Below are 26,037 nucleotides of genomic sequence, written 5' to 3'. Positions count from 1 at the left end.
TCCCCCACCTTACAGGGTGTTGGGAGGACTGAATAGGACACCACTGGCCCAGCACCCTGCAGGGTGTCTGCAGTGAAACGTGGCTTTCCTTCTAATGTCAGCAGAGCAGTGATGAGAGCAGGGCACTGTCCGCCACTTGGTATGTCCCAGGTGTGGTTCTACATGCTTTACAGACACCCATCTAGTCCTCACAACCATTTCACACAGGGAGCCGCTATGTCCCCATTTTAGAGATGGGGCCACTGAGGCTTGTGGGGCTAAGCAACCCCAAGGATGTAAAGAGTATAAGCAGCTTAGGCAAGCTGTGAGCCCAGGCCTCAACCCTGTTCTGTCTACATCCTGGGGGTATGGAGGGGAAATGTCTGACAGTGGGGGCCCTGAGGGACAGGAGAGGAACTGAAAAGGTCATCCCGATCCTGCCACAGCCCCTCCCCAACGGCACGCCCACCTCGGCCAGCACATTAAGATTTGCTCCACTCCCCGGCCCCTCCTGCTCTTGGCTGACCACCACGGCTCTCTCCAAAGCCCAGAGCCAGGCAGCTCCTCTTCTGCGAGTGATTGGCGTTCAGCAAAGATCAAAGACCAGGCCATCTTATCAGACACGCTCCTCGTTAAACTTTCACAGGCCAGATTCCATTATAAATGAGCTGTCTGTCCCACGCAGCCCAGCCAGTGCATTCTTGGCTTTGGGAATCTGAAGCTCTCAGAGCTGGGGAAGATTTTAGCAAGGGGTGGGGGATCAAAATGCCCAGTGAGTAATCTATGCTACTTACTAGGAGTGTATCACTGGAAAGGCGGTCAGCCTTCCCAAGCCTCAGTTTCCCCAATTATGAAGTGGGAGTGAGAGCACTGCCTTCCTTGCAGGGAGGGTGACATGACATAAGCCGGGGGCTGGGCACAGACTCCTGCTACTGCTCCTCTGCTGGTCTGACCTGAGCATCCCACAGCCTAGAGAGGGGAAGGGGCGGGCCTGATGGGGTCTCAGGGCCGTTTACATCACAGTGAGCCAAGGCTCCACATCTAGTCAGTCCACCCTCAGACAGCTGTGGAAGGAGGGTTTGCTGCCCGACATATCGCCTGGACCCAGGGTTTCTGGGCTCCCTGTCTATCTGCTGTGCAGTTGCTCTGAAGAAGCGGTCAGCAACAGCTGGTTTTAAGGAAGAGCTCCCTGGAGATGGAGAGGTAGTGTGGACCCATGTGGAAAGGAGGGACAAGTTGCCTGGTGAGTGACGCTGGGCCCACCCAGCATCTCATCCCAGGGGGCAGGTGGACATGCCCTTCGGAAGTCTCCTCCTTCCTCTAGGCTCTGAAAAGAAAGAAGCATGTTTGCAGAGGGAGGAGAAGGTTCTTCCCAAAAAACAAACAAAGTCAATCCTCTATGAATCGTGAACCTTGGGTGCTGTGCCAAGAATCAAGAAGAAAATATCTTTCTGCTCAACCCACCCGCCTCAGTGAATGACTGAGGACAGAGTCATAAGGGCCCAGGATGACACTGGTGAGTCACAGGCTGAGCAGGCTGCTGTGTTCATTAATCTCATGGCGAATGGTGCAGTCTTTATGGGACACTGACCTTGGAAAAAGCAATCTTCAAATCCCCCCAGACTGGAAAGTTCATGAGTTCAGCCCTGTAGCAGCAAAGAAACTACTCTCTTAAGTGAAGGCACACTGACACCGGGCTAAACATCCCCATTAACAAGCAGTCTCGGGGACCAAGTGGGGCTTCAGACACTCTTAATGCTGTCTCTGGAGGCCCTGGGTAATGTGCATTGTGCGTGACCAAGTGTGCAGATGAAAGGGAGGGTGAGGTCCCCATGCCCACCAGCTGGCATTCACTCTCTTGCCCTGACATACCTGGGCCTGGGTTGATAGCTACAACCCTGAGCCATCTGTGCCGGCAAGAGCCCTCTCGTCTCTCCTCCAGGAAGGGTGGCCTTGGGTCATGACTGCCAATGCAATGCAAACCAACTACAGCTCAGGATCAAGAGATCTGCAGGAAGCCATCAGCAGTGGTCAGGTTGGGGGTGGAGTCATGGATGTCAGAGGTCAGATGGTGCCAGGCAGGAGAAAGGAAGGCTGAGATACTGCAGCTGTTCCCACCCCATACACTCACTGCCTTTTGCAAGCTGAGAATATGAATAAGTTTAGGTCAACATGGAGGGACTTGTCTGTGAACGGGTTATCGTGAGGAACCAGGGGATTTTTAACAACCCGTGTTTTGGTGGCGAGGTGCTGTCAGTGATGAGTCCAGAAAGCCAACAAGCAGCTCTGGGCCTGCTTTCCCGAAGGCCAAGCAAGCAGGGGGGCCTGCAGCGGTCCCCAAACGCTGGCCTGGGGGTGCCTGTAAATAATCAGATTTCCAGGTTTCACCCTAGTCTGAAGGTTAACAAGAACTCCTGGGGCCAGGGCCTGAGAATGGGCATCTTTAAGATGCACCCTGTTTGTTCAGATCTGCAGCCAGGTTTGGGAACTGCTGCATGGGGCAGTTTCTATACGTCCTTCTGGGCAGAAAGCAGCTGAAATTGGTCCTTTCTGAAGCCCCAGGGAAGAGCAGGGCAGGGCAGGGTTGGAAAGGTCCTCAAAAGCAACATAGGGAGCTGAAGGTCCACCCCAGCCTCCCGAACCAGGAGCATGGACTGCTACATTCCCCTCCAGGACACAAGTTAATGTTGGCCCAGGGCAGGCCGGACTCATGCTTGTGTGACCATATACACCGAGGAAATGGGGAGCACCAGCTGGGGGACCCTTCCTCGTCACACCTCAGCCTTGCTCCCCATGACACCCTGGCAAGCCTATTTCTGGGAGGCAGGGGCCCCAGAGGGCTTCCGAAGAGCTTCTCTTTCCTGTTAGCATCACAAGATTGGAGAGACTGCTGGGGCTGTGTGTCCCTATTCACAGCCGGCCTTCTCTTCTCGCCCTTGTGTGGACTCTTGGAGACTTAGGGATGTCCCCATGGGAGTCTCAAGAGAACCTTGCTTGACCAGCAATCACACCCCTGCCCCATTTGTCTCCTCATCCCTTGTGGTTTGCGCAGCCCAAAGATGCCGCAGCAGGAGTCCACAGGCGGTGACTTTCCTCCCCCGGAACCACGCGAGCATCAGTAAGCCATGCAAGCCTGCTGTGGGTTTGAACCTTAAGTGACCGGGAAGGGTGCTCTGCAGAGGAGTGGACTTGGGTGTCTATGAGGAGACCACCGAGCTGGGCTGGGCTGCGTGGCTGTCTTCACGCCAACCTCCATGCCCTGCCTTCCCCACGTGCAGCTGCCTGTTTACAGCCGGGTGGTCAGCTCTGGTCCTGCTCCCTTCTCCCCAGGGCCACTGTAGCAGCTCTGGCAGGTCCTCTCACCACAGCTCCTGTCCTTCTCCTGTCCATTCCCTAACTGCTCCTGTAGTTGCCTGAAAATAAATCTGACCACTCCGTGCTGCTCCTGGTTGCCAAAAGGAGGAAGTCCAAATTCCTCAACTGGGGGAAGGAAAGACCTGCTCCCCATACCGCACCACAGCACTCCTTCAGCCCATCCCCCACTTCCACGCTGCAGCCCCCGGACAGTCAACTCTCCCAAGGACATGCTGTGGCCGGCCTCAGCCACCCAGTCTCCCAGCCTGCCACGGCCCCATTCTCAAATCAGCAAGTGAGGATAACAACAATGATCATGACTGTTGCTCATATCCATTGCATGTTTCCAAAGTGTTGTAGATGCTTTACTCGTATTACCCTGTTTCCTTCTCAAAATAACTCAGTTGGCTGGTTTCTGTGGGTTGTCTCAGTGGATCTGGCCCTTCTACACATGAGAGAGCTGAGGTTAGTTAATTCATGTTAACCACAGCTAGGGGGTTCCGCAATGGGTCCCAGGGCGGGTAGCCTGGCAGGCTGAGAACTGACGATGACAGGCTCTTGGGTGATAACCAAGGTACTCCCAAGGGGCAGAGGTCAGGGCAGAAAGAGAGAGTGCAGGGAACACCTCTCTGGAGCCTGCACATACCGGGTGGGCCCTCCCTGGAGCTATCAGGATCCTGAGAGGGAACGGGGAGGGGGTCTTCGTGCTTGAACAGTGGAAAGCAGGAGGTGCAAGGGCTGAGTGGTGGGCACACCCACGAAATGGTCACCAGCTCAGGGCAGCAGGCAGAGGCTCAGGCTCAGCTGACACAGAAATGAGATGATATCGCACCTCATTTGCTGTGCAAACATCTGTGTAATTAGACACATTTGGTGCTGGCAGGGAGAAGCGGGCTACAACATGGGCCTGATGGATCATGATGCTCCACCAGGCTCCAACCACATTCATCATGGAAGCAGAGCCATGGGGCCATTTTCCTCACAGGCTTTGTCCTGGTTCCCACCCGGGGCACTAGGGGCGGAGGAGGTGAGGGTGTGGGCTTGCCGGAGCCCAGGGCCAGCCCTGAGGGTCTTGCTGTGTCCCCTACCTGGCCTGGCCAGAACCAACTGTCCTGAGGATAGTGTGGAGCTGCTGGAAGCGCACCCCAGCAGGACCGGGTAGGGATGGAGGGCTCTGGGAGCACCATACTGCTGCCCATCACTGGGGCTTAACCAGACTAGCCCCTCTTTGGCTGGGGAGGAAATCTGCACCCCAGAGCCTCGTCTCCTTGCCCTCACAGAAGTAACTACCTTGCAGGGATGTCACATAGAAGTCACTGTGCCTCTCCGAACCTCAATGTCTGCATCTGCAAGATGAAGCTTAATCCCCATCTCATAGAGCAATCAGGAAGATTCACCAGTACAACACACCAGGGCCCAGGGCCACGCCTGGCCCGCTGCAGACCCATGCAAATTATAAATATGCTTTACTGTATTCTACTGGTTGATGCCAGACTCCACACTGGGGCTCAGTGATCCCAAATAACCTGAATAACACCCTCCAAGAACATCCACACCCTAATCCCTGGCATTTGTAAGTGTTTCCTTCTACGGCAAATGGGACTTTGGAGACATGACTACTTTAAAGATCTTGAAATGGGAGCCATAAGTGGATTATCCCAGTAGGCCCGAAAAGCAATGGCAGGTGTCCTTAGAAGAGAGAAGCAGGGGAGGAAACTCCCACAGACCAGGAAGAAGGCGAGGTGAGGACAGAGCAAGGGGGGAAAGGTGATGTGTGTGAGGATGGGGCTGTAAGCCAAGGAATGCAGGCAACCTCCAGAACCTAGAAATGCCAGAGTCTCTCCTGGAGCCTCCAGAAGGAACCAGCCCTGGCAACTCCTTGATTTTAAGCACCATTAGACTTATCTCAGACTTGTGACCTCCAGAATGATATAAGGATAAGTTTACATTGTTTTAAGCCATGAAATTTGTGGTAATTAGTTACAGCAGCCTTAGGAATCTCTTCAGGAATCCAACCAGTGAAAGAGCTGTGTAGGCCAGGAGGGACAAGGCTGTCCCTGCAGGCCTCTGGCTGGGCCACCCCTCTCTGCTGCATGCCAGCATCCACGGCCCCCTTCTCCAGGTGCTCTGCTCACACCCAACCCTCACTGCCCAGGGAAGGAAGCAGGCCCTACCCAGAGCTGGAGCATGGCAAAGCCTGGTGAAGACCCAGGCCCCTTCCCGGCTGAGGGCTCCCACCTGCACAGGGAAGGACGGCACTGAGGGTCCCCCTTCTCAGCGGGGGCTCTGCCTGCAGCCAGGGCTCTCAAGCCGGAGCCTGCAGCTGCATTACCTGCAAAGCATGGCATACATAGATACAGGCCCCTTCCCCCGAGTCTCTGACTCAGTGGGACTGAGCTATGGCTTGAGGATCTGCATTACCCACAACAGACTCGCAGGGGACACTGCTGCTGCTTGGCCAGGGGTTCTGGGAGCGATTGGACTCGGGGCAGTGCCCTAACGAAGGGCTGAGGTGGTGTCAAGAAGGGCTCAGCTGGACTCGCCCGAGGGACCCGTGGTCCATACTTATGCTCCCACAAGAAAGGCCAGCATGCGGTGGAGGGCCTGAGCTCAGGGGGCTGGAACTTGATTTCTAACTTCCAAAGTGGGTGAGCCATAGGGTTAGTCATCTACCCACTCTGTGCTGCTTTGGCTCCTTCATTTGTAAAATGGAAAAACACAAAATGACTCTCTTTTGGGTTGTTGAGAAGATTAAATGGCATGAACACATAAAAGCATTTATAGCAGGGCCTGTTCACAAGGTCAGTTATGATGAGGAATGGTGGTCATCACTGTTGGGGTCTTCCTACACTTCTGATGGTGGCTCTACACACTTCAGGTGTGTAGGGAGAGGTGAGTCAGGACATTCACCTGCAGGGGGAAGCAGTCCAGCAGGGACTCTCTCTGCACGAAGCTCTCAGCATTGCCCGGGTCTCCTGACCAACATCCTGTGCAGGAAGCACTTTGAGGCAGGCCTGCTATGCCCAGGGTCCATGTCACCGAACCAGCCAAACATGACTCGTGAGCAAGAATCAGCAACAGCAACCCCCTCCCAAATAGGGACCGAGCTCCCTGGATGCTTCTAGGAGTCTCAGACGCCACCGACTGAGCAATTTTTGGGTGGCCCAACTAGTCCCAAACACAGGCACCTTCCAGAGGCTTCTCCAGCGGTGGTCTCAGCCACCTGCAGGTGGAGGCACTCTGGAGGTGAGCAGAGGGTGGAAATCACCCCAACACTCACCAGGCAGACACAAGGCTGCTGCAGCGGATCCTAGTCAAGTGAGAACCAGGTACGCGCACTGAAATAAAACAAAAAGTTCCCAACATGTCAACAGGACACAGAGGACAAGTGGAAAGGATTCCCAATGGCCAAATCTGGGACAACTAGAATGACATAATAAATAGTGATAATCATAGAGTATAAATAACCATGCATCCATGTGCATAACAATAGACAATCAAATATATAAAGAAATGTGGGAAGCGGGACAGCTTTTCCTTACAGGAGAATTCCAACCACTAAATGTGGACAAAATGATAGAAACAGAAAATCGCCATTTGGCAAACACTAGTAATGACTGTTTCTGGCAAGAAGCGTCGATGGATGTGTAAGTGAGCGGATGGAAATATGATAAGAAACAGGATATTTCCATATCCTCTAAGTATTACCCCACAAGATACTTCTTAATTACGAACGGGACAACTTTAAAGCGGAGAAGCCAGCAGACAGTCTCATAACCAAGTGATCAACGTTTCCAGCAATGAGAAGCCTGAAGATCACAGGCCTCCTGACAGGACGCCTGCAAAGGACACATATCACTTTTACAGTATTATTTCCAAAATGCATGGTCTGAATGTCATCATGAAACAGCATCAATCAGGCAAACCCAAACCCAGAGACATCTTCTATAGTAACTGGCCTGTACTCTTTAAAACTGCCAAGGTCATGAAAGACAAAAGAGACCAGGGAACCGTCCCACTCAGGAGATGACGAAGGAGTCTCGACAACCAAGTACCACGTGGGATCCAGGACTGGGTCTCGAACTGGGTAAAAAGACACGAGCGGGCAACTGAGCAAATGTGGATAAGCTTTGCGGGTGAGTTAACAGCATTCTGTCTGTCTCGGGTTACGTAAGATGTCAACATTTGAGGAGCTGCATGAAGTGTATACAAGAAAGCCTTTATGATTTTTGGAACTGTTTTTGTGCGACCTTCATTATGTCCAAGTAAAATATTTAAAAGTAAAACAATTTTTAAAAAGAAAGGAAAAGTCCCAGGTTTGCTCCGTCTTGGGGAGGCAGTGGGTGTCCTGAAACAGGACTCTGCTCAGGCACAATGCTGTGAGTACAGTGAGGGCCCAGCGAGTGTCGACTGACTTCACTGGGATGGGAGATGGTAGAGGCAGGAGGATGTGCCTTCATAGGCGGCAGGCGGGGAGAGGCTCTCTCTCCACTCAGCGAGGACTGGTTGTACACCTATTCTTGTCAGCCGTTGAGACACAGAGGTGGGAGGAGAGTTCAGAGCCGGCTGGGAGGCAGGTGCAAAAATGGATGGTGATCCTGTGGATCCAGGGCAGCAGCCCCCACTCAGTGTGAAGGATCACAGTGCCCCCGAGGAGGTGACTCCTTGGTTGAGGCTTGGAGGTGGCCTGATAGGTGGAGATTCCAGGCACACTGGGCAGGCAACCAGCCCCAGGCACAGAGACACGGGACAGAACCACAGAAGCAGCTTGGCACGAACAGGTGAGGGGGCGGAGGGTGTGGGCATGAAGATGCTGGGTTGAGAGGGGTCTTGGGGCTGGCTGACCTTTGCAAGAGCTATCCTGGAGGCAGGTATGGGGAGCAGCGGAGAGTTCGGGGGTAGGGAGAAGGAGGGACCCTATTTCCTGGAAGGAAGGGCCTCCTTTCCTGGAAGGAGAGCCAGGGACCAAGACTTTGAGTGCTAAAGGCCAAGAAAATGACACCAGCCAATGGGCTTAGAGGCCCCAGGTGGATATGACGGGGACAGGGCTAGGCAGGTGGAGACCACACGGTGACCCCACCCCTTCTACCTGGGGACCTCAAAGCTAGGAATAGGAAGGGCCCCAAAGCATCACTTTGAGCTTGTCCTTTTAAGTACGGTGACTACACAATTTACTATTCAAAGGGGGAGACTTGACGAAGTGAAAAAGGGTGCTCTGAATTATTACGCTGGAACAACATATACCTAAGATCGCTTTACTTATGCAGGATCTTAGACCTAGAGAGGAGTCCCACTTCGTGGATGAAGAAAGAGCTCCAAACCATGCATAGATACCCCAAGGAAGCCCAGAGCCTTAGAAGTGGTGATGTGGGCCGGGGGTGGTTGGTGTTTATATGCTGGCCACCCACACGCTCACACAGGGTCCCAGGCCATGATGGCAAAGGTGATCGCCCGCTCAGGACAATGTAGATCAGGAACCCCCAAAAGAAAGACAGAGGCAGGAGATGTGGCTGAGGCTGTAGCCTCAGCCGTGGCAGGTGACTGCACGCCAGAAGCAGCAGGCAGAGCAGGACTTACCCATGCACACCGTGGACAGAATGAGGCTCGTAATGGTACCTTCCTTCCTGGTGTCGCATGTCAATCGGTAGGGGCGCATGGAAGGGTGGCAAGAGATGCTGTGGCACTGCAGAGGGGGAGAGAGAAACAAGACTTCAAAAACTTTTCCCCTCCCTCAAAAAGCTACTTTCAAAGGGCTTTAAAGCTCAATGAATTTCATAGCAAGAGCAGCCAGGACAAGGGGCTCCGTGGTGCCTGTGCGATCACACACCCACGAAGGGGGATGAATAAATAATCAAAGTCCGCCCGAGAATCCTACATCTTTCACATAAAAGATCCCCAACTGCGCTCTTGACAAAGACAAGCAGCTAAGCACTCTTTGAACTCAGGGAGATTACAGGCAGGGCCACGAAACTGGGCTCAGCCCGCAAATCAGGGCTGACAGAGTGACAGGCTCCAACTCCGCCGGCTTCTGCCCATGCCGGCCCCGGCTGCATGTGGCTCCAGCAGCACCAGGTTATGGCATCCGGATGTTGCCGTGCATGCATGCTGGAGGTATTTACCTAGAGACATTTGTGAAGGCAGGGCCCACAGATGGTGCCGCCAGCCTCACGAAGCCAAAGCCCACCCAGCTGCTGTCCCGTTTTGCTGGCAGGATAAAGCGGACATCTAGGTGGATCTGTTAGTTCTCCAGCTCTTAATATTAATTCTTGACCCCTAAACGCTGTCGGGTGCCCCCAGGATCGAAAACGCCAGCACGTGTGTGTCAGTTTCCAGAGCTGAGTCAGCCTCCTGTCTGAACTTGGCCTGCCCTCAACAAATCATCACGATAATTGTAGGATGCTCTTTGTTTATTAAAAAAAAATTCCTGGGTACCCTGGAGGCAAACATAATTATAGGCTTTAGGAAAACACGGATTTTAACAAAGTAGTTATACTGGGAAAAGGGCTAAGAAGTAGGGATTTCTTAGTCGACTCTCCTTCAATCTGAAGGCCACAGGCCAGTGGGAAGCAGGGTTAAGTTTGGATTTCTAATATTTTAAAGAAATGTGGATGGGTTTGTGATAGGTATGTACAGGTCAGCTGACTGCTAGGCTAAGAAATGCAGACAAAGTTTTAGGAGAGACGGGGTTTCATCATGTTGGCCAGGTTGGTCTCGAACTCCTGACCCCAGGTGATCCATATGCCTCGGCCTGCCAAAGTGCTGGGATTACAGGCAAAGAGTGAAACTTCATCTCAAAAAAACAAAAAAGAAACAAACAAACAAAAAATGCAGAAAAATAATGCTACTAACTGTTTCTGTGCAAACAGATTCTGGTACAATATCATAAATACTATGAATTCCATTTTTTTTTTCTTGTAGTAAAGACACCTAAAATTTACCATTTAAACCTTTTCTTTTTTTTTTTTTTTTGAGACGGAGTTTCGCTGTCTCCCAGACGGAGTGCGGTGGCGTGATCTCGGCTCACTGCCAACTCCGCCTCCTGGGTTCACACCATTCTCCTGCCTCAGCCTCCCCAGTAGATGGGACGACAGGCGCCCTCCACCACGTCCAGCTAACTTTTTTGTGTGCATTTTTTTTTAGTAGAGACGGGGTTTCACCGTGTTAGCCAGGATGGTCTCGATCTCCTTAGCTCGTGATCTGCCCACCTTGGCCTCCCAAAGTGCTGGGATTACAGGCGTGAGCCACCACTCCAGGCCCATTTAAACCATTTTTTTACACGCACTGTTGAGTGGCATTAAGCACCTTCACATTGTTGTGCAACCATCACCACTATTCATCTCCACAACTGAAACTTTGCACCCACGAAACACTTACTCCCATTCCTCTCCCCCAGCCCCTGTGCATCCACCATTCTTCCTCCTGCGTCTATGAATTTCCCATGCAAGCTATGTCATGCAAGAAAGATCATACAGTATTTGTCCTTTTGAGACTGGCTTATTTCACTTCACATAATGTCCTCAAGGTTCATCCATGTTACAGCCTGTGCCAGAATCTCCTTCCTTTTTAAGGCTGAATAATAATCTATTGTATTGGATAGACCACATTTTTTTTATCCATCCATCTGTCAACGGATGCTTGGGTTGAACACAATGGATTCTTAACGGGAAGACATTTTTCTCCTGAAATTTTAACTTTAATTTTTACATGTTCAACTCCATCTTCATAATTTCATAATACTGGCACTTTCCATGGGGACCAGGAAAAACAAAAGCAAATCTCACCCTGATTCAATCAGTTTGCCCAACTCAGGCTCAAAGAGGAGTTGGTCGCAGGCATGTGGTCCAAGCCTCTGGCCCAGCTATCACTTCCAGAGCCCCCGAGTGCTGGAAGGACCACCTTTTCTCTGAGGCCCTGGCCCCACACAGGTGAGCTAGGCATGTGGCTGTGACTAAGGCCGCTGTGACAGGACCACTAAATGCTCTGGAGGCTGGGGACCCTGAGGGTCAGAGCTCACTCACCTTCTGCATGACTCTTACAAGTTTCTTTGCCTCTCTGAGTCTCCATTTGTTCATCTGAAAATGGATAACAGTAACTACCTACATGGCTGCTGTGAAGACGTAAAAATCCCACACAGAGGAGGTGCTTTGCCCAGAGCCTGTGCAGATAGGATGCACTCAACAAGTGTCACTGCTGAGGAGGACAAGTGGCACTCATGTTTGGAGCCCCCAAAGTCCATCATCAAACTATGAATTTACTTGTGTGAGGCACAGGACAAGTGGCTCATACTGGGTGCAAACCCTAGGAAGGGTGAGGGGCCAAGCACTGCTTACTCACAGACAAAGAGACCACTGGATGCCCAGGGAGTCAGCAGGGAAACAGTGATCGCTTTCCCAAATGTGTAGAAAAGGGCCTTAAAAACATGGCAGGGCAGACCAGATTCCAGTATTTTGCTAACAAAATAAAAACGTTTGTGTGTGTGTGTGTGTGTGTATGTGTGGTGTGTATTTCTAAATGTTTCCTTGCACATCCAGAAGCCCCCTGATGCAACTAGTGTCACTATGCCCATTAAAGAGATGAGGACACGGAAGCCAAGAATGATTCATGGCCTTGCCCAAAGTCGCAGGACTGAAAAACGACAGTGCCAGGAGGAGAATCCAAGGCTCTGAATAGCTTTTCCCTCCACCCAGCCTAAATGACACTCAGAGGCATCTCCCAAGTGCCAGGGTGATCCCAGGCCCCCATTGCCCTACCACGTCCCCACCTTGCTATGTACTTTAGTTAACAAATGCACACACAGTCCACAGCTCTGTTCTCAGCACTTCGCAAATACCAGCTCCTGGGTTTTCCCAGCGACCCCAGGAAGCTGCATTCAGCCCAGGATTCCTTGGTCTTCACACAGGCCATCCCCCAGCATCCTGGTGTGCCTACCATTTATGGTCTTGCTTGTACAGAGACTGAGCAGAGGGGTCTCCTAATGCCATCAGAGAACAGACCACCCCACCCTACTGCCAGCTATGAGCTGACATGCTCTGCTCAGGATTCACGATTCAGGCAATTTCACCCAGGTCTATAAAGTCTATGGAACATTGTGAGCCCCAGGGGCTTACCAGGCAAACATGAAGTAGAGGTACCACTGAGGCTGCCCCTCTGCCTCACAAGACCAAGCCATGGGGTGTGTGTGTGTGTGTGTGTGTGTGTAAGTACGTGTGTGGGGTGTGCTTGCATATGTGTGTGGTATGTGTCTAAGTGTAGCATGTGTGGTGTATGTATATGTGTGTGCTGTGCATGCATGTGTGAGTACATGCAGTTGTGTGTATGTGTGTAGTGTGTGGTGTGTGTCTCTGTTGTAGTATGTGTGTGTCTTTGTGTGTATGTGTATTGTCGTGTGTATGTGCATGTGTGCTGTATGTGTATGTGTGTTGCTGTGTATCTGCATGTGATGTGTGTGTTGCTGTATGTGGATGTTATGTGTAGTATGTGTATGTATGCGTTGCTGTGTATGTGTGCAAATGTGTGCTGTGTGTGTTGCTTTGTATCTGCATGTGATGTGTGTGTTGCTGTATGCGGATGTTATGTATAGTATGTGTATGTATGCATTGCTGTGTATGTGTGCATATGTGTGCTGTGTGTGTTGCTGTGTGCATGTGCATGGATGTTATATGTGTATGTGTGTTGCTGTGTATACATGCATGTGTATGCTGTATGTGTGTACGTTGTATATGTTGCTGTGTGTATGTGCATGTTGCTGTGTATACATGTGTGTTGCTGTATGTGCATATGCTGTGCGTGGTGTGTGTGCTGCTGTGTGTATGTGTACATATGTGTTGCTGTGTATGCATGTGTGTTGTATGTATATGTTGCTGTGTGTGCATGTGTGCTGTTGTGTGCATGTGTGTGTTGCTGTGTGTGTGCTGTATGTATATGTGTGTTGCTGTGTGTATGTGCATGTGGTGTGTGTGTATGTTGCTGTGTATATGTATGTATGTGTGTGTGTTTGCTGTATGTGTATGTGTGTATTGCTGTGTGTATGTGCATGTTGTGTGTGTTGGAGGAGGGGCCTGAGGCTTCCAGAAAGAGGCCTGGGGAGGGGTCCCACAGAGTCCTGTTACAGCCGGGGCTGCCTTCTGTTTTCTAGCACCTCCCGGGGTGGAGGCTGTGGAGGATACAGGGGAAGCACTTTCTCTTTCTCCAGGCAGGCAGGGCTGCAGGCGGCACCTCCTACCAGCTCTGCTGCTCTCCAGGAGCCTGGGTCACCTGTGGAATGTGCAGGCTGCACCATGTACCCCTCTCTCACCCCTGGAATCCCCAGGAGGGGCCTGGGGACACGTGTTAGTGGGTCCTCCTGTCCTGGCGGTGATGTGTGAGGTTGGCCAGGGCAGAGTGGCAATGTGCCACCAGGATTGATGTTGCGGGGCCTCGTCTCCAGCAACATCTACTACCTCATGGGGCTTTGCTGACAGTGCCTTTAGTTTTACCCTTAACCTTGCTCTTATTCCCATTTTTCAGGAAAGAACATCGAGGCTCAGGGTGGTGTGACTTTACTTCCATATGAGCAATGATCCATTGGGCGGTAAGTGACTGGTGGTCTCATAGTCTTTTCCCCATACAGCCCAGCCCAGCATCCAGCATGCAGCAGGCCTTCAGTGAGTAGGGCCTCCGGCACTACTATCCCAATACAGTAGTGCGGTGTTTGCCCCAGGATGGACAGGGATGCATAAGGTCAGCTAGTCAGGGAAGGTGCAAGGAGTAAGATCAGGGACCTGCCCAGACCCCTCTGCTCACCCTCAGAGAGGAAACCCCATCTATTCACATCAGCAGTTGTGAAGTATGAATAGCTGTCATCTAGAAATATTCATTCTCTCATTTATTTATGCATGCATGCATCTACCTTGTATCAAGTACTTGCTATGCAGCAGGCACTGTTCTAGGCCCTGGGAACAGTGCTGTGACAAGGCAGCCCACACCATGGCCCAGTGGGAGGAGACAGCGGGTGGACAAGTCAGCAAATATATTTGTAGCATAGTGTCACAGGGGGATGAAGCTAAGGAGGAAATCCACCAGGTAGAGGGAACAGAGGAAACATGGATGAGGCGTGGAGGTAAGTCAGCCTCTTTGGAGAAGGAGCTTGGGGCAGAGGGAATAGCAAATTCAAAGGCCAGGTGGCCGGAGAACTCAGTGATTTCAGCAAGAAGGCTAATCTGCACTCACAGAAGGATGGATGGAAGTGGAAAGGCAGGAGAGAAGGTCCTATCATACTGGCCAGGCTGTGGGAAGAACCTTGGGATTTTTTTTTTCTGAGCAATCTGGGAAGCGCCTGGGAGGGCCTGAGCAGGCAGTCACCTGCTCTGATAAAACTTTTCAAAATGTCGTACAAGGAGGGTCCAGTGCAGTGGGACAGCGGTGCCCATCCGCCAGGAATCCCACACTGGCCCTGCCACTAGGTGGCCATGGGACTTTGGGGAAATTATGTCCCTTCTCTGGGTCTCACACTCCCTGTACAACAGGGATTACAGGAGCTCTGAGGTCCCTTCCTACGGCACATTCCTGCTATCTGTAAATGGTTATCCACTTCCCAGGCAAAGGGCCTCACTTATTCCAGCCAGTGACCTCCCAAGGCTTCAGGAGGGACCCCCTGAGCAGGCCCAGACCGGGGCTCTGGGTGCAGGTGTTGGCTCATCTTTGTGGCCCTGTATGTATAATGAATGACCCAGCGGCCCTTCTAACCCACTTGACACACCAAGCCCCAGTCCTAGTCTTCTGAGCCCAGTTGTAGTAGGACGGCACCCCAACACCTCCCTACACACACAGGCACACACGTGCACACACAGTCTCTACAGACCAACTTTTCATCCCAAGTAACCTGAGGGATAAAGGTTGATCCTGACTCATTGGTGGTCTCTTTCAGACCAGCACGGATTATCCCACAGCCCCCGATGAAAACATTCAGAAGTGAATGCTCTGCTCAGAGCCCCCTGGCCAGGCTGAGGAGAGAAAAATTCTGCTTTCCAACTCTAGCAAGAAACCACTACATCCAGAGGCTGCAGAAGCCCACGAGGAGCATGAAGATGCGTGGGAAGAACAGGCGCTGCCTTGAGTGACATCCCGAGCCAGGCCCTTGCACACATGGCTTTCATTGTTGGCTTTTATGGTGTTTTTTTTTTTTTTTTTTTTCAAGTAAAAGAAGAAATCCAAAATTAATCATGTCCTTCTGGCAGAGGGACAGACACACCATCCCCCCTGAAACATACATACCCCATATGCCATTTCAAAGAAATGACTCTCTTCTTAAGTTTCTGAGGAAGAAACTCTAAGATGGGAATTTTCAATGGATCACCACTCCACTCGGGGAAAAAAAAATGGACATTTGTTTTTGATCCTACACAGAAAGCCCAACAGCCTGAGAAGCTGAGGGTGGCAGAGTGATGGCTTTTTCTTTAAAATCCTGGAATTTTTCTATGCTGCGGTTTCAACACCAAATGCTTCTTGCTGGCGGTCCCAGGGTGAGGGGACATTGGTGTGGGCAGTGTCCTGGGTGTAATGGTCTTCTTGTGTCAGTGAGGAGGACAGTGATGGGGCAAGGACAGCCCTTCCCCAGAAAGCCTGGCTCAAGTTAATGCCCCATTATAAATGATCCTGTGGATTCTTGGGGGAGAGAAGGAGGTAGGGGTCTGCAGAGTTCAGACAAAGAATCGGGAAAACTGGGTCATGGAAACATGACCGGGCGGCCTCCGACAGCAGCCGGAGGAATTCTCCTCGGATGAAGTCATGTGTTGCCACAGTGCAGAGGCACTGCCCCATGGCTGGGCTCCCGGAGAGGCCCGAGGGGCTGTTCCATGGCAGAGAGACCAGGGAGGTGACAGCATCCACCTCCCAGGAGACAGTGGCTGTGCTGGGGATGCCCCAGCCCTCTGGGCTGTCCGGTGATAGAGATTAGCACTGTCTCCAGTTACCACGGTCTCTTCCATCAAGACTGCGGGAGGGAATTAGCTTGGAAGCATGTGGTCGCTGTGTACCAGGCCGGCCTGGACCAGAGATGAAACGAGTTTCAGAGAAAAACCGAGTTGCCCCGGCACCGATGGAGGGAAGGTGAGGCCCAACCTTGCATGATACAGGTCTGCATTACGATGAGGCAGCACAAACACATCTCAGTGTAGCCTGTAGGCCCGGGAAGGAAGGCAATGCACAGCTGGGGCCTGGATCCCCATCCTTCTTGGGCAGTTGGCCCACACTCCGGGGTCACCATGTAGGAGGCCAGTGCGGTAGCTGCATCCATGACCAGAAATCAAGGAAGGGCACATGAGGCCTTTGGCTTCGAATGCCAGGGCCCTCAGCCCCTTGACTGTGGCCAGGATGGGGAAGCCAGTGATGCTGAGTGTTGCTGTGGAGGGTTCCAGGGATTGGCTCCCACGCTGTGGGTGTGAATCCCAGGGGACAGTGCTGGAGCCAAGTGGAGAGAGACTCCTTTGGAGCAGTCATGCTGCACCCACTGGGCGGGCCCCGTGTCAGGACCATAGGTCCCCATGCCCTGTCCACCTGCCACACTCAGGTGGCCTCTGGGATGCTCACACACACCTTCACAGCCTTCAGTCCAGGAGGCCTTTGATCTGTGTGGGACCCTGGCCAGCACTCGCACACAAAGCACTCTTGGGGTGCCTGCTCTGCATCGGGCACTCTCACGTGAGGACTCCAATCAGCTGAAGTGGAGGCATTCTTACCCTGCATGGCTCTGGGATGACTGCAGAAGGACTTTTTGACATCCAATTTTGTTCTCACTATGGGGGACTTTGGGATTCTCCAGTTAATGACTAATTTATCATGTTCCTTTAATTTAGAATTCCTTGCAAATTAAACAATATCCAGCACAGTGTTATTTTCTTAGAAGCAAACAGAACTTGGGAGTCATGGGAATGAATTCACACTGAAGTGTAGATAGCTTACTGGTTGCCTTTCTCCTAATGGAAGGACCTTGGCACAAAATACACCAATATCTTTGGCAAAAGAAGGCGCTAGTGTAGAGGAAAGAAAAAAGCAGTAGAGGGGCAGGCTGGAAGCCAAGGTAACCTTTACAGTCAGAGTGAAGTCCAGCTTGCTCCAGCATCACACATCAGCCAAAGGACAGTCCTACAGGACATCACCTATCCGTCTTGTCTAAGGAGCTTGGGATAGCAGCAGAACGCACCTGACCCACGAATCCAGACAGACCTGAGTGTGAACCACGGCTCTGTCAATCGCTAGCAAGTAATAAGTGTTCCAAGTTTCAGTTTCATCATCTGTAAAACAGGAATGACATCAACCCAACTGCCACGAAGAATATTCATGGTGGGCCGGGCGCAGTGGCTCACACCTGTAATCCCAACACTTTGGGAGGCCGAGGCGGGTGGATCACCTGAGGTCAGGAGTTTGAGACCATCCTGGCCAACATGGCAAAATCCCATCTCTACTAAAAACACAAAAATTAGCCGGGTGTGGTGGTGCACTGCTGTAATCCCAGCTACTGGAGAGGCTGAGGCAGGAGACTAACTTGAACCTGGGAGGTGGAGGTTTCAGTGAGTTGAGATTGCACCAATGCACTCCAGCCTGGGAGACAGAGGTTCCGTAATGACAACAAAAAAAGAATATTTATGGTGTCCATAGAGTAGAAACCTAATAAGTGATAATGCCCTTCCCCATCTCTGAGCAGATGTGACAAGGGTCCCAGTGCTATGGTAATGAAGGGAACTTTTCCTCCATTCCCAGTATAAGGGACATTGAGATGTATCAGACAGAAACTCAAATATGGCATCCACCGATGCCCCCTCCTTCAGCCATCCAGGTCTGATCTAGGGATATGACGTAGTTCAGACACACCGCCCCACTAATATGGCCTTGACATACACAGGCTTTGGGCTCCACCCAGCCCGGCTCTGCAGCTGTCTCTGGAATCCACGGTGGAGCTGCTCACCACCCAGGGCAGAGGTCTCCATGCACAGATGTGCACTCTGTGCAAACTCACTGCTTGACAGAGTGAAGATGCAGCAACTGACGGAAGCCATGGCTTTGCAGGAAAGATCTTCTATAAATTAATCCCTGCTGGCTGCCCATCCCTATTCCCAGATGACCAGTCCCCGGGAGGCTTAGGCTGGCTACTCCAAGCTCCTGTGTTTCCCACCACTCTTTCCCTAGTGTCTGTGTCCATGCTGCCCGGAGAAAATAAGCAAGGGAGGGAACTTGCAAGGTGGTCGGGGAGTTCAGGTGAACACTGTTGTGAATTCTGTTTAAAAGGAGGGCTCCCACTCCTCTTGTCCGCATTCAGCCACATATCCCATGGCTGTAGCAATAACTCCCCTCTTGGGAAATTCAGCAGCAGGAGAAGCCCAAGGCAGAAGGGATGTAACCAGGTCCCAGGCTGTGACATCTCATGAAAGCTCCTCCTGTGTGCTGCAAGGCAGCAGTGCAGAGGATGGGATCCCCTCTACAATTCAATTATTTTACACCAAACCCAGTGCTACTCCCCTCCAGGAAAGGGGGCACATGGATGGCCTGGACAAAACTGCAAGAAGGGCAAAGCTAGGCAGGGCACTGCATCTTCAGGCTGCTTCTGGGCTGTGCCATGAAGCATCTGCACAGGCTCAGGAGAACAGAGTAGGGGCTGAATGCACACAGGTGCCATCTCGGGGCCGTGGGTCAGGTCTGAGTTGTCAAACAAGAATAGATGCACCACTGGCTACATTGTCGTCAATGACTCTCCATTCTCAACAGAGAGAAAGAAAGTGAGAGTGATCGCTACTTTCCATTCCACACATAATGTACAATTTGGTCAATTAAACCATTTAATCCTATATGAAACAGGAATGTGAAGACACCTTATGAAATGAAAAACGTTAATCTCATGGGTAAGGATGGCGATCGGCACCATCATTCTGGTGATGAACCCCAGAAGGCCAGCACCCCACCCCACCCGATGATGCTGGATGTCAGCTTGCTGTTTGCATGGTGAAGGTCTCTTCTGGCCATGTATTCTGGGCTTGTCGTAAATCCCATGGAGCAAGACTGCTCTCTCCTACTCCTGTGGAGATCCCAGGCCCAAACCCCAGGGAAGTCGAACCTAAAGGCTTCCCAGAAGATACCAGAAATGACGACACCAGCTTCAAAGAAAAGGCTGGATGCTCCCTCCTTCAGCCATCCAGGTCTGATCTAGGGATACGATGTAGTTCAGACACATCACCCCACTAATATGGCCTTGACATACACAGGCTTTGGGCCCCACCAAGCCCAGCTCCGCAGCTGTCTCTGGAACCCACGGCGGAGCTGCTCACCACCCACGGCAGAGTTCTCCATCCACAGCTGGAAGTCACAACCACACACCCTGCTGCAGGTCAAGGCTTCCCCTACTCGTTCAATGTAAGAGGACGCTGCTCATGTGCTCTGGAGGCCACAGAGAACAAGAGGCACAATTCCCGCTGTGTAAGCCACTGCCACAGCTGGAGAGCCTGACCCTGTGGGATTCAGCGAGGCCCACGCAGCACAAACTGCCCAAGTGGCCTCGAAGTCAAGAAAATATTTCTATGAGGTCTGGGGCAGCCAGGAAGGCTCCCTGGAAGAGGCCAGATCTGGCAGAGCCAGAAGGAAGGGGGAGGATGGCAGGCTCTTCAGGCTCGGGGCAGTGCGGGCAGTGAGCCCAGGATGCCCAGTTGTGCCCTGACACTGAACCGAGTGAAGAGTAAGCCCCGGGGCAAAGCACGTGGTCTCTCCTATACATACAGGATTAGGAACATCTCTTGCTGGTGTCCTCGAGAGGAACACATGATATGATACACATAATAAGGGAAACATGATGAAGCACCCACTAAGCCCTGATATCGGGGCTTCTCAGGCTGTTGCTGGGCCCTGTCCCTGGAGTTCCTGCCTCAGGGAGCCTGGGCATGTCTCACAGGTTCCCAGTGATGCGGATCCTGCTGCTCCAGGGACCACCCTGGGTGACTCACAGGCCCTTTGGCATTTCCACACTTGCTGTGGCTCTGTAGTTCCCGGTTGCTCAGTAAGGAAGGGGAAATCATTTCTCATGTCCGTGCTCCTACTAGGCATTGTACTAGCTGGAGAAACTCGACACAGAAGATCAGAGAGGCAGGAGTGTGGTGACATTTGAATCCTGGTGACCATTTACCAGGGCTTCTGAGCAGCAGGTGCAAGGGATCTGGGTGTCTCTGGGAATGTAGGTTTGGAAGGCATCCAGGGGTCTGTGCTTTTCGATGGTACATGAATGAAAGTGCACACCAGGGCTGGGAGAGGCTGCCAGGAACCTTCTCCCCTTGCTAGGGAGCCTTGGTCTGTTCTGAGATCCTGACACTTTCAAAGGCCAGCTCTTCAGCCACGTGAGCCCAGATGACCAGGTGTTTGCAAATGAGGACAAAGTCACTTGCCGAAGCATCAGAGGCAGAAAGTGCCAAAAGAGCACGAATCATGGAAAGCCTCCTTCTGCAGGGCCTTATGCAAATGGCACCATGATTTTCAATAATAAGCCACAGGACAGGAGACTTCCAGAGGCCCTCCTGATGCCCAGCCACCACTCCACAGGAAGCATTCAATAAGAATAATATCCTGAATGGCCACTCCACAGCGTGCAACTAAAAAGTGCTTCTGTCTTACTTGGGGGAAAAAAGTTGGAGGAGGAATTAAAATCAGACAGGAAATTCCAACACCACGAGCTGGCTGGTGTCCGGCTGGCTGAGGCCCAGGCCACTCACGCAATCAGGTCTGCCCTGCAGGCACAGCCTAGCAGAACCCGTGGCCTCTGCTGGGTCCGCCCACGCACACTGCCCACCCCAGGCTGAGGTGTTACTTGACAAATTAGCTGCTGAAAGAGAGAGTGTGCTGGGCTGGGGCCCGCACAGCCACTCCATGCCAGGCACAGAGTCTTGAGACTGATCTCCTGGTGAGGGCAGGCAGGGACACAGAGGGACCTGCTCATTCCAGGGTGAGGAGTGTGCTCCAGCCAATGCCACAGGAGAGGCTGGCCCCATGCCATGTGGGTCTCACTGCTTGGGAGCCAGGCAGTCATGGGATCTATTCCCTGTAACAGTGGCCCTGAGGTGGCAAGGAGACAGGCCACAAGAGGCGGCATAGTGTCCCCGGGGACAGAGCTGAGGCTGCTGCCAGTGCCACAGCCAAGTCTGGCTCGACTGCTGACTCACTGAACCTTCCTGTGTCTCGGTGTCCTCATCCGTAAAATGAGGATAGGGACAGGACCCATGTCAAAGGGAGAATGAAGTGGAGAAGAGCTTGTGCAGGGCCAGGCACGCAGTAGGGCCCCGAAGGGTGCTGGTGTGGCCATCCCTACGGACCCCTCTGCTGGGCTCCTACCCCTTTAGCAAGGGGTGAGAGACTGGGGTGGGCTCCAGAAGGACACTTGGGAGATCCCCACCATCATAGGGAATGGGATGGACTGCCCACCTGTCTAGGTAGACACGTGGAGTCCCAGATTAGAGAATTTTAGGGCTGGAGGAAACAATAGGGTTGGTCAAGCTTGATTAAGGTTGAAAACTCTGTCTTGGACACAGAATGTTTCTTAAAAAAAGTAGTGTGCAGCCTCCCCACTGCAAAATGCAATAGATTTGAAGCCCAGAGGACCGTGGCTCCCAGGGACCCGGCACCTTGCAGAATCCAATGCAGAAAGCAGGAATCCAGCCCAGGACCCTGGAGGAGACAGTGCCCAGGCCCTAGTGCTCCTTCCACCTGTCACAGGCCAGGGCTGGACCAGGTGGCCTGGGATGGATTCAGGCTTTCCCCTACAATCTTGCTGTCCCTTGACAGACTCACTTGCCCACACACACTGGTGACCCAGTCAGCTGGCAAGGACCTTGTTGGCTGGCAGTGGCAATACTGACTGGTCCCCATCTAAGAAGCCTATTTGTCATCGGGCATTTAGCCCTTTCAGGAGGATGACCATGCCACTCCTCTGTCTGGTCCCCACGGATCCTGAAGGGGTCACTTACCATTCTGTGTACTTAATTAGCGTCCAGCCCCTTCCCTGCAGAGCCCAACAAGAGGCTTCCTGATCTGGCTTACAGGTCCTGCCTTGCGTCCTGCCGAGAGCACCAAGCCCCCGCTTTGCACTCTGCCGTAGCTCTCAAGACGACAGTGAGGCCACCAAATTTGGTCTCCACCAGACCCTGGTGATGGTTTCCCAGGCTTAGCCAAGGCACCTCTTTGTTCCAGGCTGCATTCTGAGGCAGGGCCTGCCACAGACAAACAATGACCTTTAAAACCGGGCAGCGGAATCAGCCACCTGGACAAGCAAATGAGCACTGGGGCTGGACTTACTGTCTCTCTGCAATCAACAGGCAAATGACAAAATGCTCTCCATTCCTTCATCCAAGCAGGTCCTGGGAGCCTCTTATCAGTCCCAATAATTATATTACTCAAAGGGATCCTCTAAAACTCTCTCTACCTTGGAACAGAATCTTCCCTAGGTATCCACTCATACAATGCAGCCCTGGCCAATGGAAATACAATGTGGGCCACATATGTTATTGTAAATTTTCTAGGAGCCACATTTTTAAAAAACTAAAAAGAAACAGGTGATTATTTTAATAATACAATTTAATTGAACCAGCACATCAAAAATACTATCCCTTCAACATGGAACCAGTATAAAATTATTAATGAGATGTGTTATATGATTTTATTCCTACTACGTCTTCAAAACCTGGTGCCCATCTTGCACTCGCAGCACATCTCAGTTAGGATAGTCACATTGCGAGCACTCAGCCACACACAGCTCGCGGCTACCCTACTGAACAGCTTAGGCCTAACTCGTTATCATTATTGACTTTCCACCGCTTCGGAATTCTAGTCTAGCTTAGTAAAGTTCCATCGATACACAAAATATGGGGATGAGAATTCTCCCCAAACTTCAGTCCTTCCTCACCTCTGAATCTTAGCTTCCTACAAACTTCTATTTGGTCGCTTACATTTACTGATGAAAAAACAGTTCTTTTTCTTCCCACCTTTCCTCCCTCCCTTCCATTCATTTAACTTGCAAGCGTTCCCAGGATCGTAGGAGGGTTACTTGTGATTCTGTGGGTGAGGCCGGTGCCCCGCCCAGGGAAGTAAGTCAGCCTGTGCCTCTCTCCCCACCCTTCCACACCCTTGACCTCTCCGCGCAGAGCTGGTCAACAGCACCTCCCTTGTTCTGCCCTGGATTGCTGCCTGCTGCGTTCTTGATAAGCTTGGAGCGTTCCCAAACACGGGAGTCTCGTGTGTGTGGACTCCCGAGACCTTCTGACAAATGAGAGGGTCCCCAGAAAGCAAAGTCCATGCCGGGGTCATGAGGGGCAGTGCGGCAGGGCCGTGGAGAAACACCGGGTCAGCCACGTTCCACTTTTGGATGCCTGGCTCCCTGCCCGTGTGATTCTGGACCCAGTTAACTGAATGATGGTTGGAGCACATGCCATTCCCACCACCCTCCCCACACTCCCCACCAACAACCATTGAGGCGCATGGAAACAGTATTTCTCTTTACTGGGATACGGTGTCCACCAGCAGGACTGGAGGCCAGTCCACGAATCCGTGGGAAGAGCCTGCTCCCCTATTTTGTTGGTTCAGAAACTGAGACACAGAATATGTGGTCTCACGACCCAACCCTCCAGCCCTGAGCGGTGCCCAGAATCTCGTTTCCTAGAATAAGACTGTAGAAGAAAGGGAGGAGGAAAACATGCCAAAGCCTTCCTGACATCAAAAAAAACCTCTTGCAAAACAATATTTTGATGAGCTAAGCATGTGAATTAAAAGCAGACGGAGTCTACTTCCTTCTAAATAAACAGGGTTTAAAATCTAGGGGAAAACTCCCAAATACAATGTGTTTCGGGGCCGGAGAAACCAGAGCTGCCCTTCCCCAAACCCAACAGCAGCCTGGCCTCTGCACTCTCATCCGAGGTGTTTGTGGGCAAAGGCCCTCCTTCATGGGTCCAGTCACACCCCAGTAGGGGGACTGGAAGGAGGGTCTGAGTGACTGACAGGTGGTCCCCAGGTCCTGCCATTGCCAGCAGAATGGAGTCAAAAGCCCCAGCCTGGCACTCAGGACCCTCCTGATCCTGCCCCACAGACTCTCCCAGCACCAGGGTCAAATGACAGCCTTGCAGACCCCACGCCTCCTAGGCTGCAACCTGCCTCCACCCTGCCTAGGAAGCCCCTCCCCACCACACCCCCTCATCCTCATCATGCCAACTCAGCCTGCCCTCAGCAACCCCAGTCCACACTTACTGCCTCCAGGAAGCTTCCTGGACCTTTCTTCTGCTACACCCCTCCACTGCAGGCAGACGATACTCCCTCCACAGCATTTCCTCTGAGTCAACGACCAGCCCAGTGCATGGCATGGAGGAGGTGAGGAGTATGTGCACAGCGAATGAATGAAGGAATACATGAATGAGTGAATCCTCCCACTACTGGAAAACAGAACCTGAGGATAACAAGGGTGGCCAGTAGCTACCAACGGTCAGTCTAAATTAATTTAGGACGGAGGAGAGAAAGGCATGCTGCTCAGGGCCACAGTAGGAGACGGACTGCTGTTCCAAGGAGTCAGCCACGCACTGGCCCTTCTTTGGAGACTGGAAACCAAAGTGGTTCTGACAGCCAACGCACAGGGCTTCCTTCACACTGGAGCCTTCCTGAGCATGTCGCATTTGTTAACTCATTTCATCCTCATAGCAATTGAAAGGTATTGTTACTATTATCTCCACTTTAGAGATGAGGAAACTGAGGCACAGGAGAGTTCAGTAACTTGCCCTGGGTCAGTCAAATGGCTAATCCGTGTCACAGCCAGACCTCACACCCATTTCTCCAAAATTCCAGACATGGGTGGGGTGGGGTATGCCAGTGTGAACTCTTCTTGGACCAGGAAGAAGAAATGAGGCCACCGGGAAGCCCAGGTCCCAGTCTTTGCCCAACTCATCCCCCGTTCTCCTGGGTGCCCACTCCCCCTCAGGGCAGCCTGGGCCAGGCGATGCTGTAATAAGGGTCACAGGTGTGTGATGGAGGAGGGAGCAGCACTCTGTGGCGCAGGCCCTGGTAAGGAGGTGGAGCGCCAACAAACTCCAGGAAACACAAGGCCGGCCTTGGTATTTCCACTTCATTCGTGGTCTTTCCAAAATGAAATGTAACCACTTAAAACAGAATGGGTCTGCCATGCAGCGGCATCTAAGTGCTGCCCAGGTACCCAGCGAAGTCAGAGGCAAGTCCAGGAGGGACCCAGGGGAGGGGAGTTATCTGTTTCCCCAGCTGTGTTCCTGGTGGCTGCTAATAACCCCCATGGATCATTCTGCCTGGCTCCGAAAACATTCTGACTGGCGTTAAAAATGGGCCCCTCTCCTGCCCGTGGCTTGGCGCCCCTGCAGCACGTGCGGGATACTGGTTGTTAGCATGCTGCTTGTGTAATTAGGGCGGTGAGGATGGCAAAGGGCCCACCCCGGGTCCCCAAGAGTGATTGCAGTTCAGAAAAAGCACCCACTTGGTTTTGCGCTGATTAATGATGGACCCTGCTAATAGCCCTGCTTAACACAGGAGTTTGTCAAGATTAAGTAATTGCCTGAAACAAAAAGTGTATTATCTTTAAGGCCCCACTGATGAATGACTGGTGCTAGGAAATGGGGTGATGGATGTCTGCGACTCTCTGCCACCATCCCTCCCCCATTTGCATAAATTAAAACCCATCCCTTGATTAGACAAGAA

The 26,037-nt window shown here is 52.1% G+C and overlaps 1 protein-coding gene across 1 annotated transcript in view; it reads right to left on the bottom strand.

Moving 5' to 3' along the window:
* The window catches only part of GLI2 (GLI family zinc finger 2), a 259,657-nt gene that overhangs the window by 56,695 nt on the left and 176,925 nt on the right, over positions 1 to 26,037 (bottom strand). The window contains exon 3 of the mRNA XM_010376433.2: positions 8,911 to 9,016. Within this exon, the coding sequence (XP_010374735.1) occupies positions 8,911 to 9,016 (106 nt within the window). The remainder of the gene's footprint in view (positions 1 to 8,910; positions 9,017 to 26,037) is intronic.

The sequence above is a fragment of the Rhinopithecus roxellana genome, chromosome 14 (genome assembly GCF_007565055.1).
Source record: "Rhinopithecus roxellana isolate Shanxi Qingling chromosome 14, ASM756505v1, whole genome shotgun sequence".
Classification (NCBI taxonomy): Eukaryota; Metazoa; Chordata; class Mammalia; order Primates; family Cercopithecidae; genus Rhinopithecus; species Rhinopithecus roxellana.
This window is presented reverse-complemented; position numbering and strand designations above follow the sequence as displayed.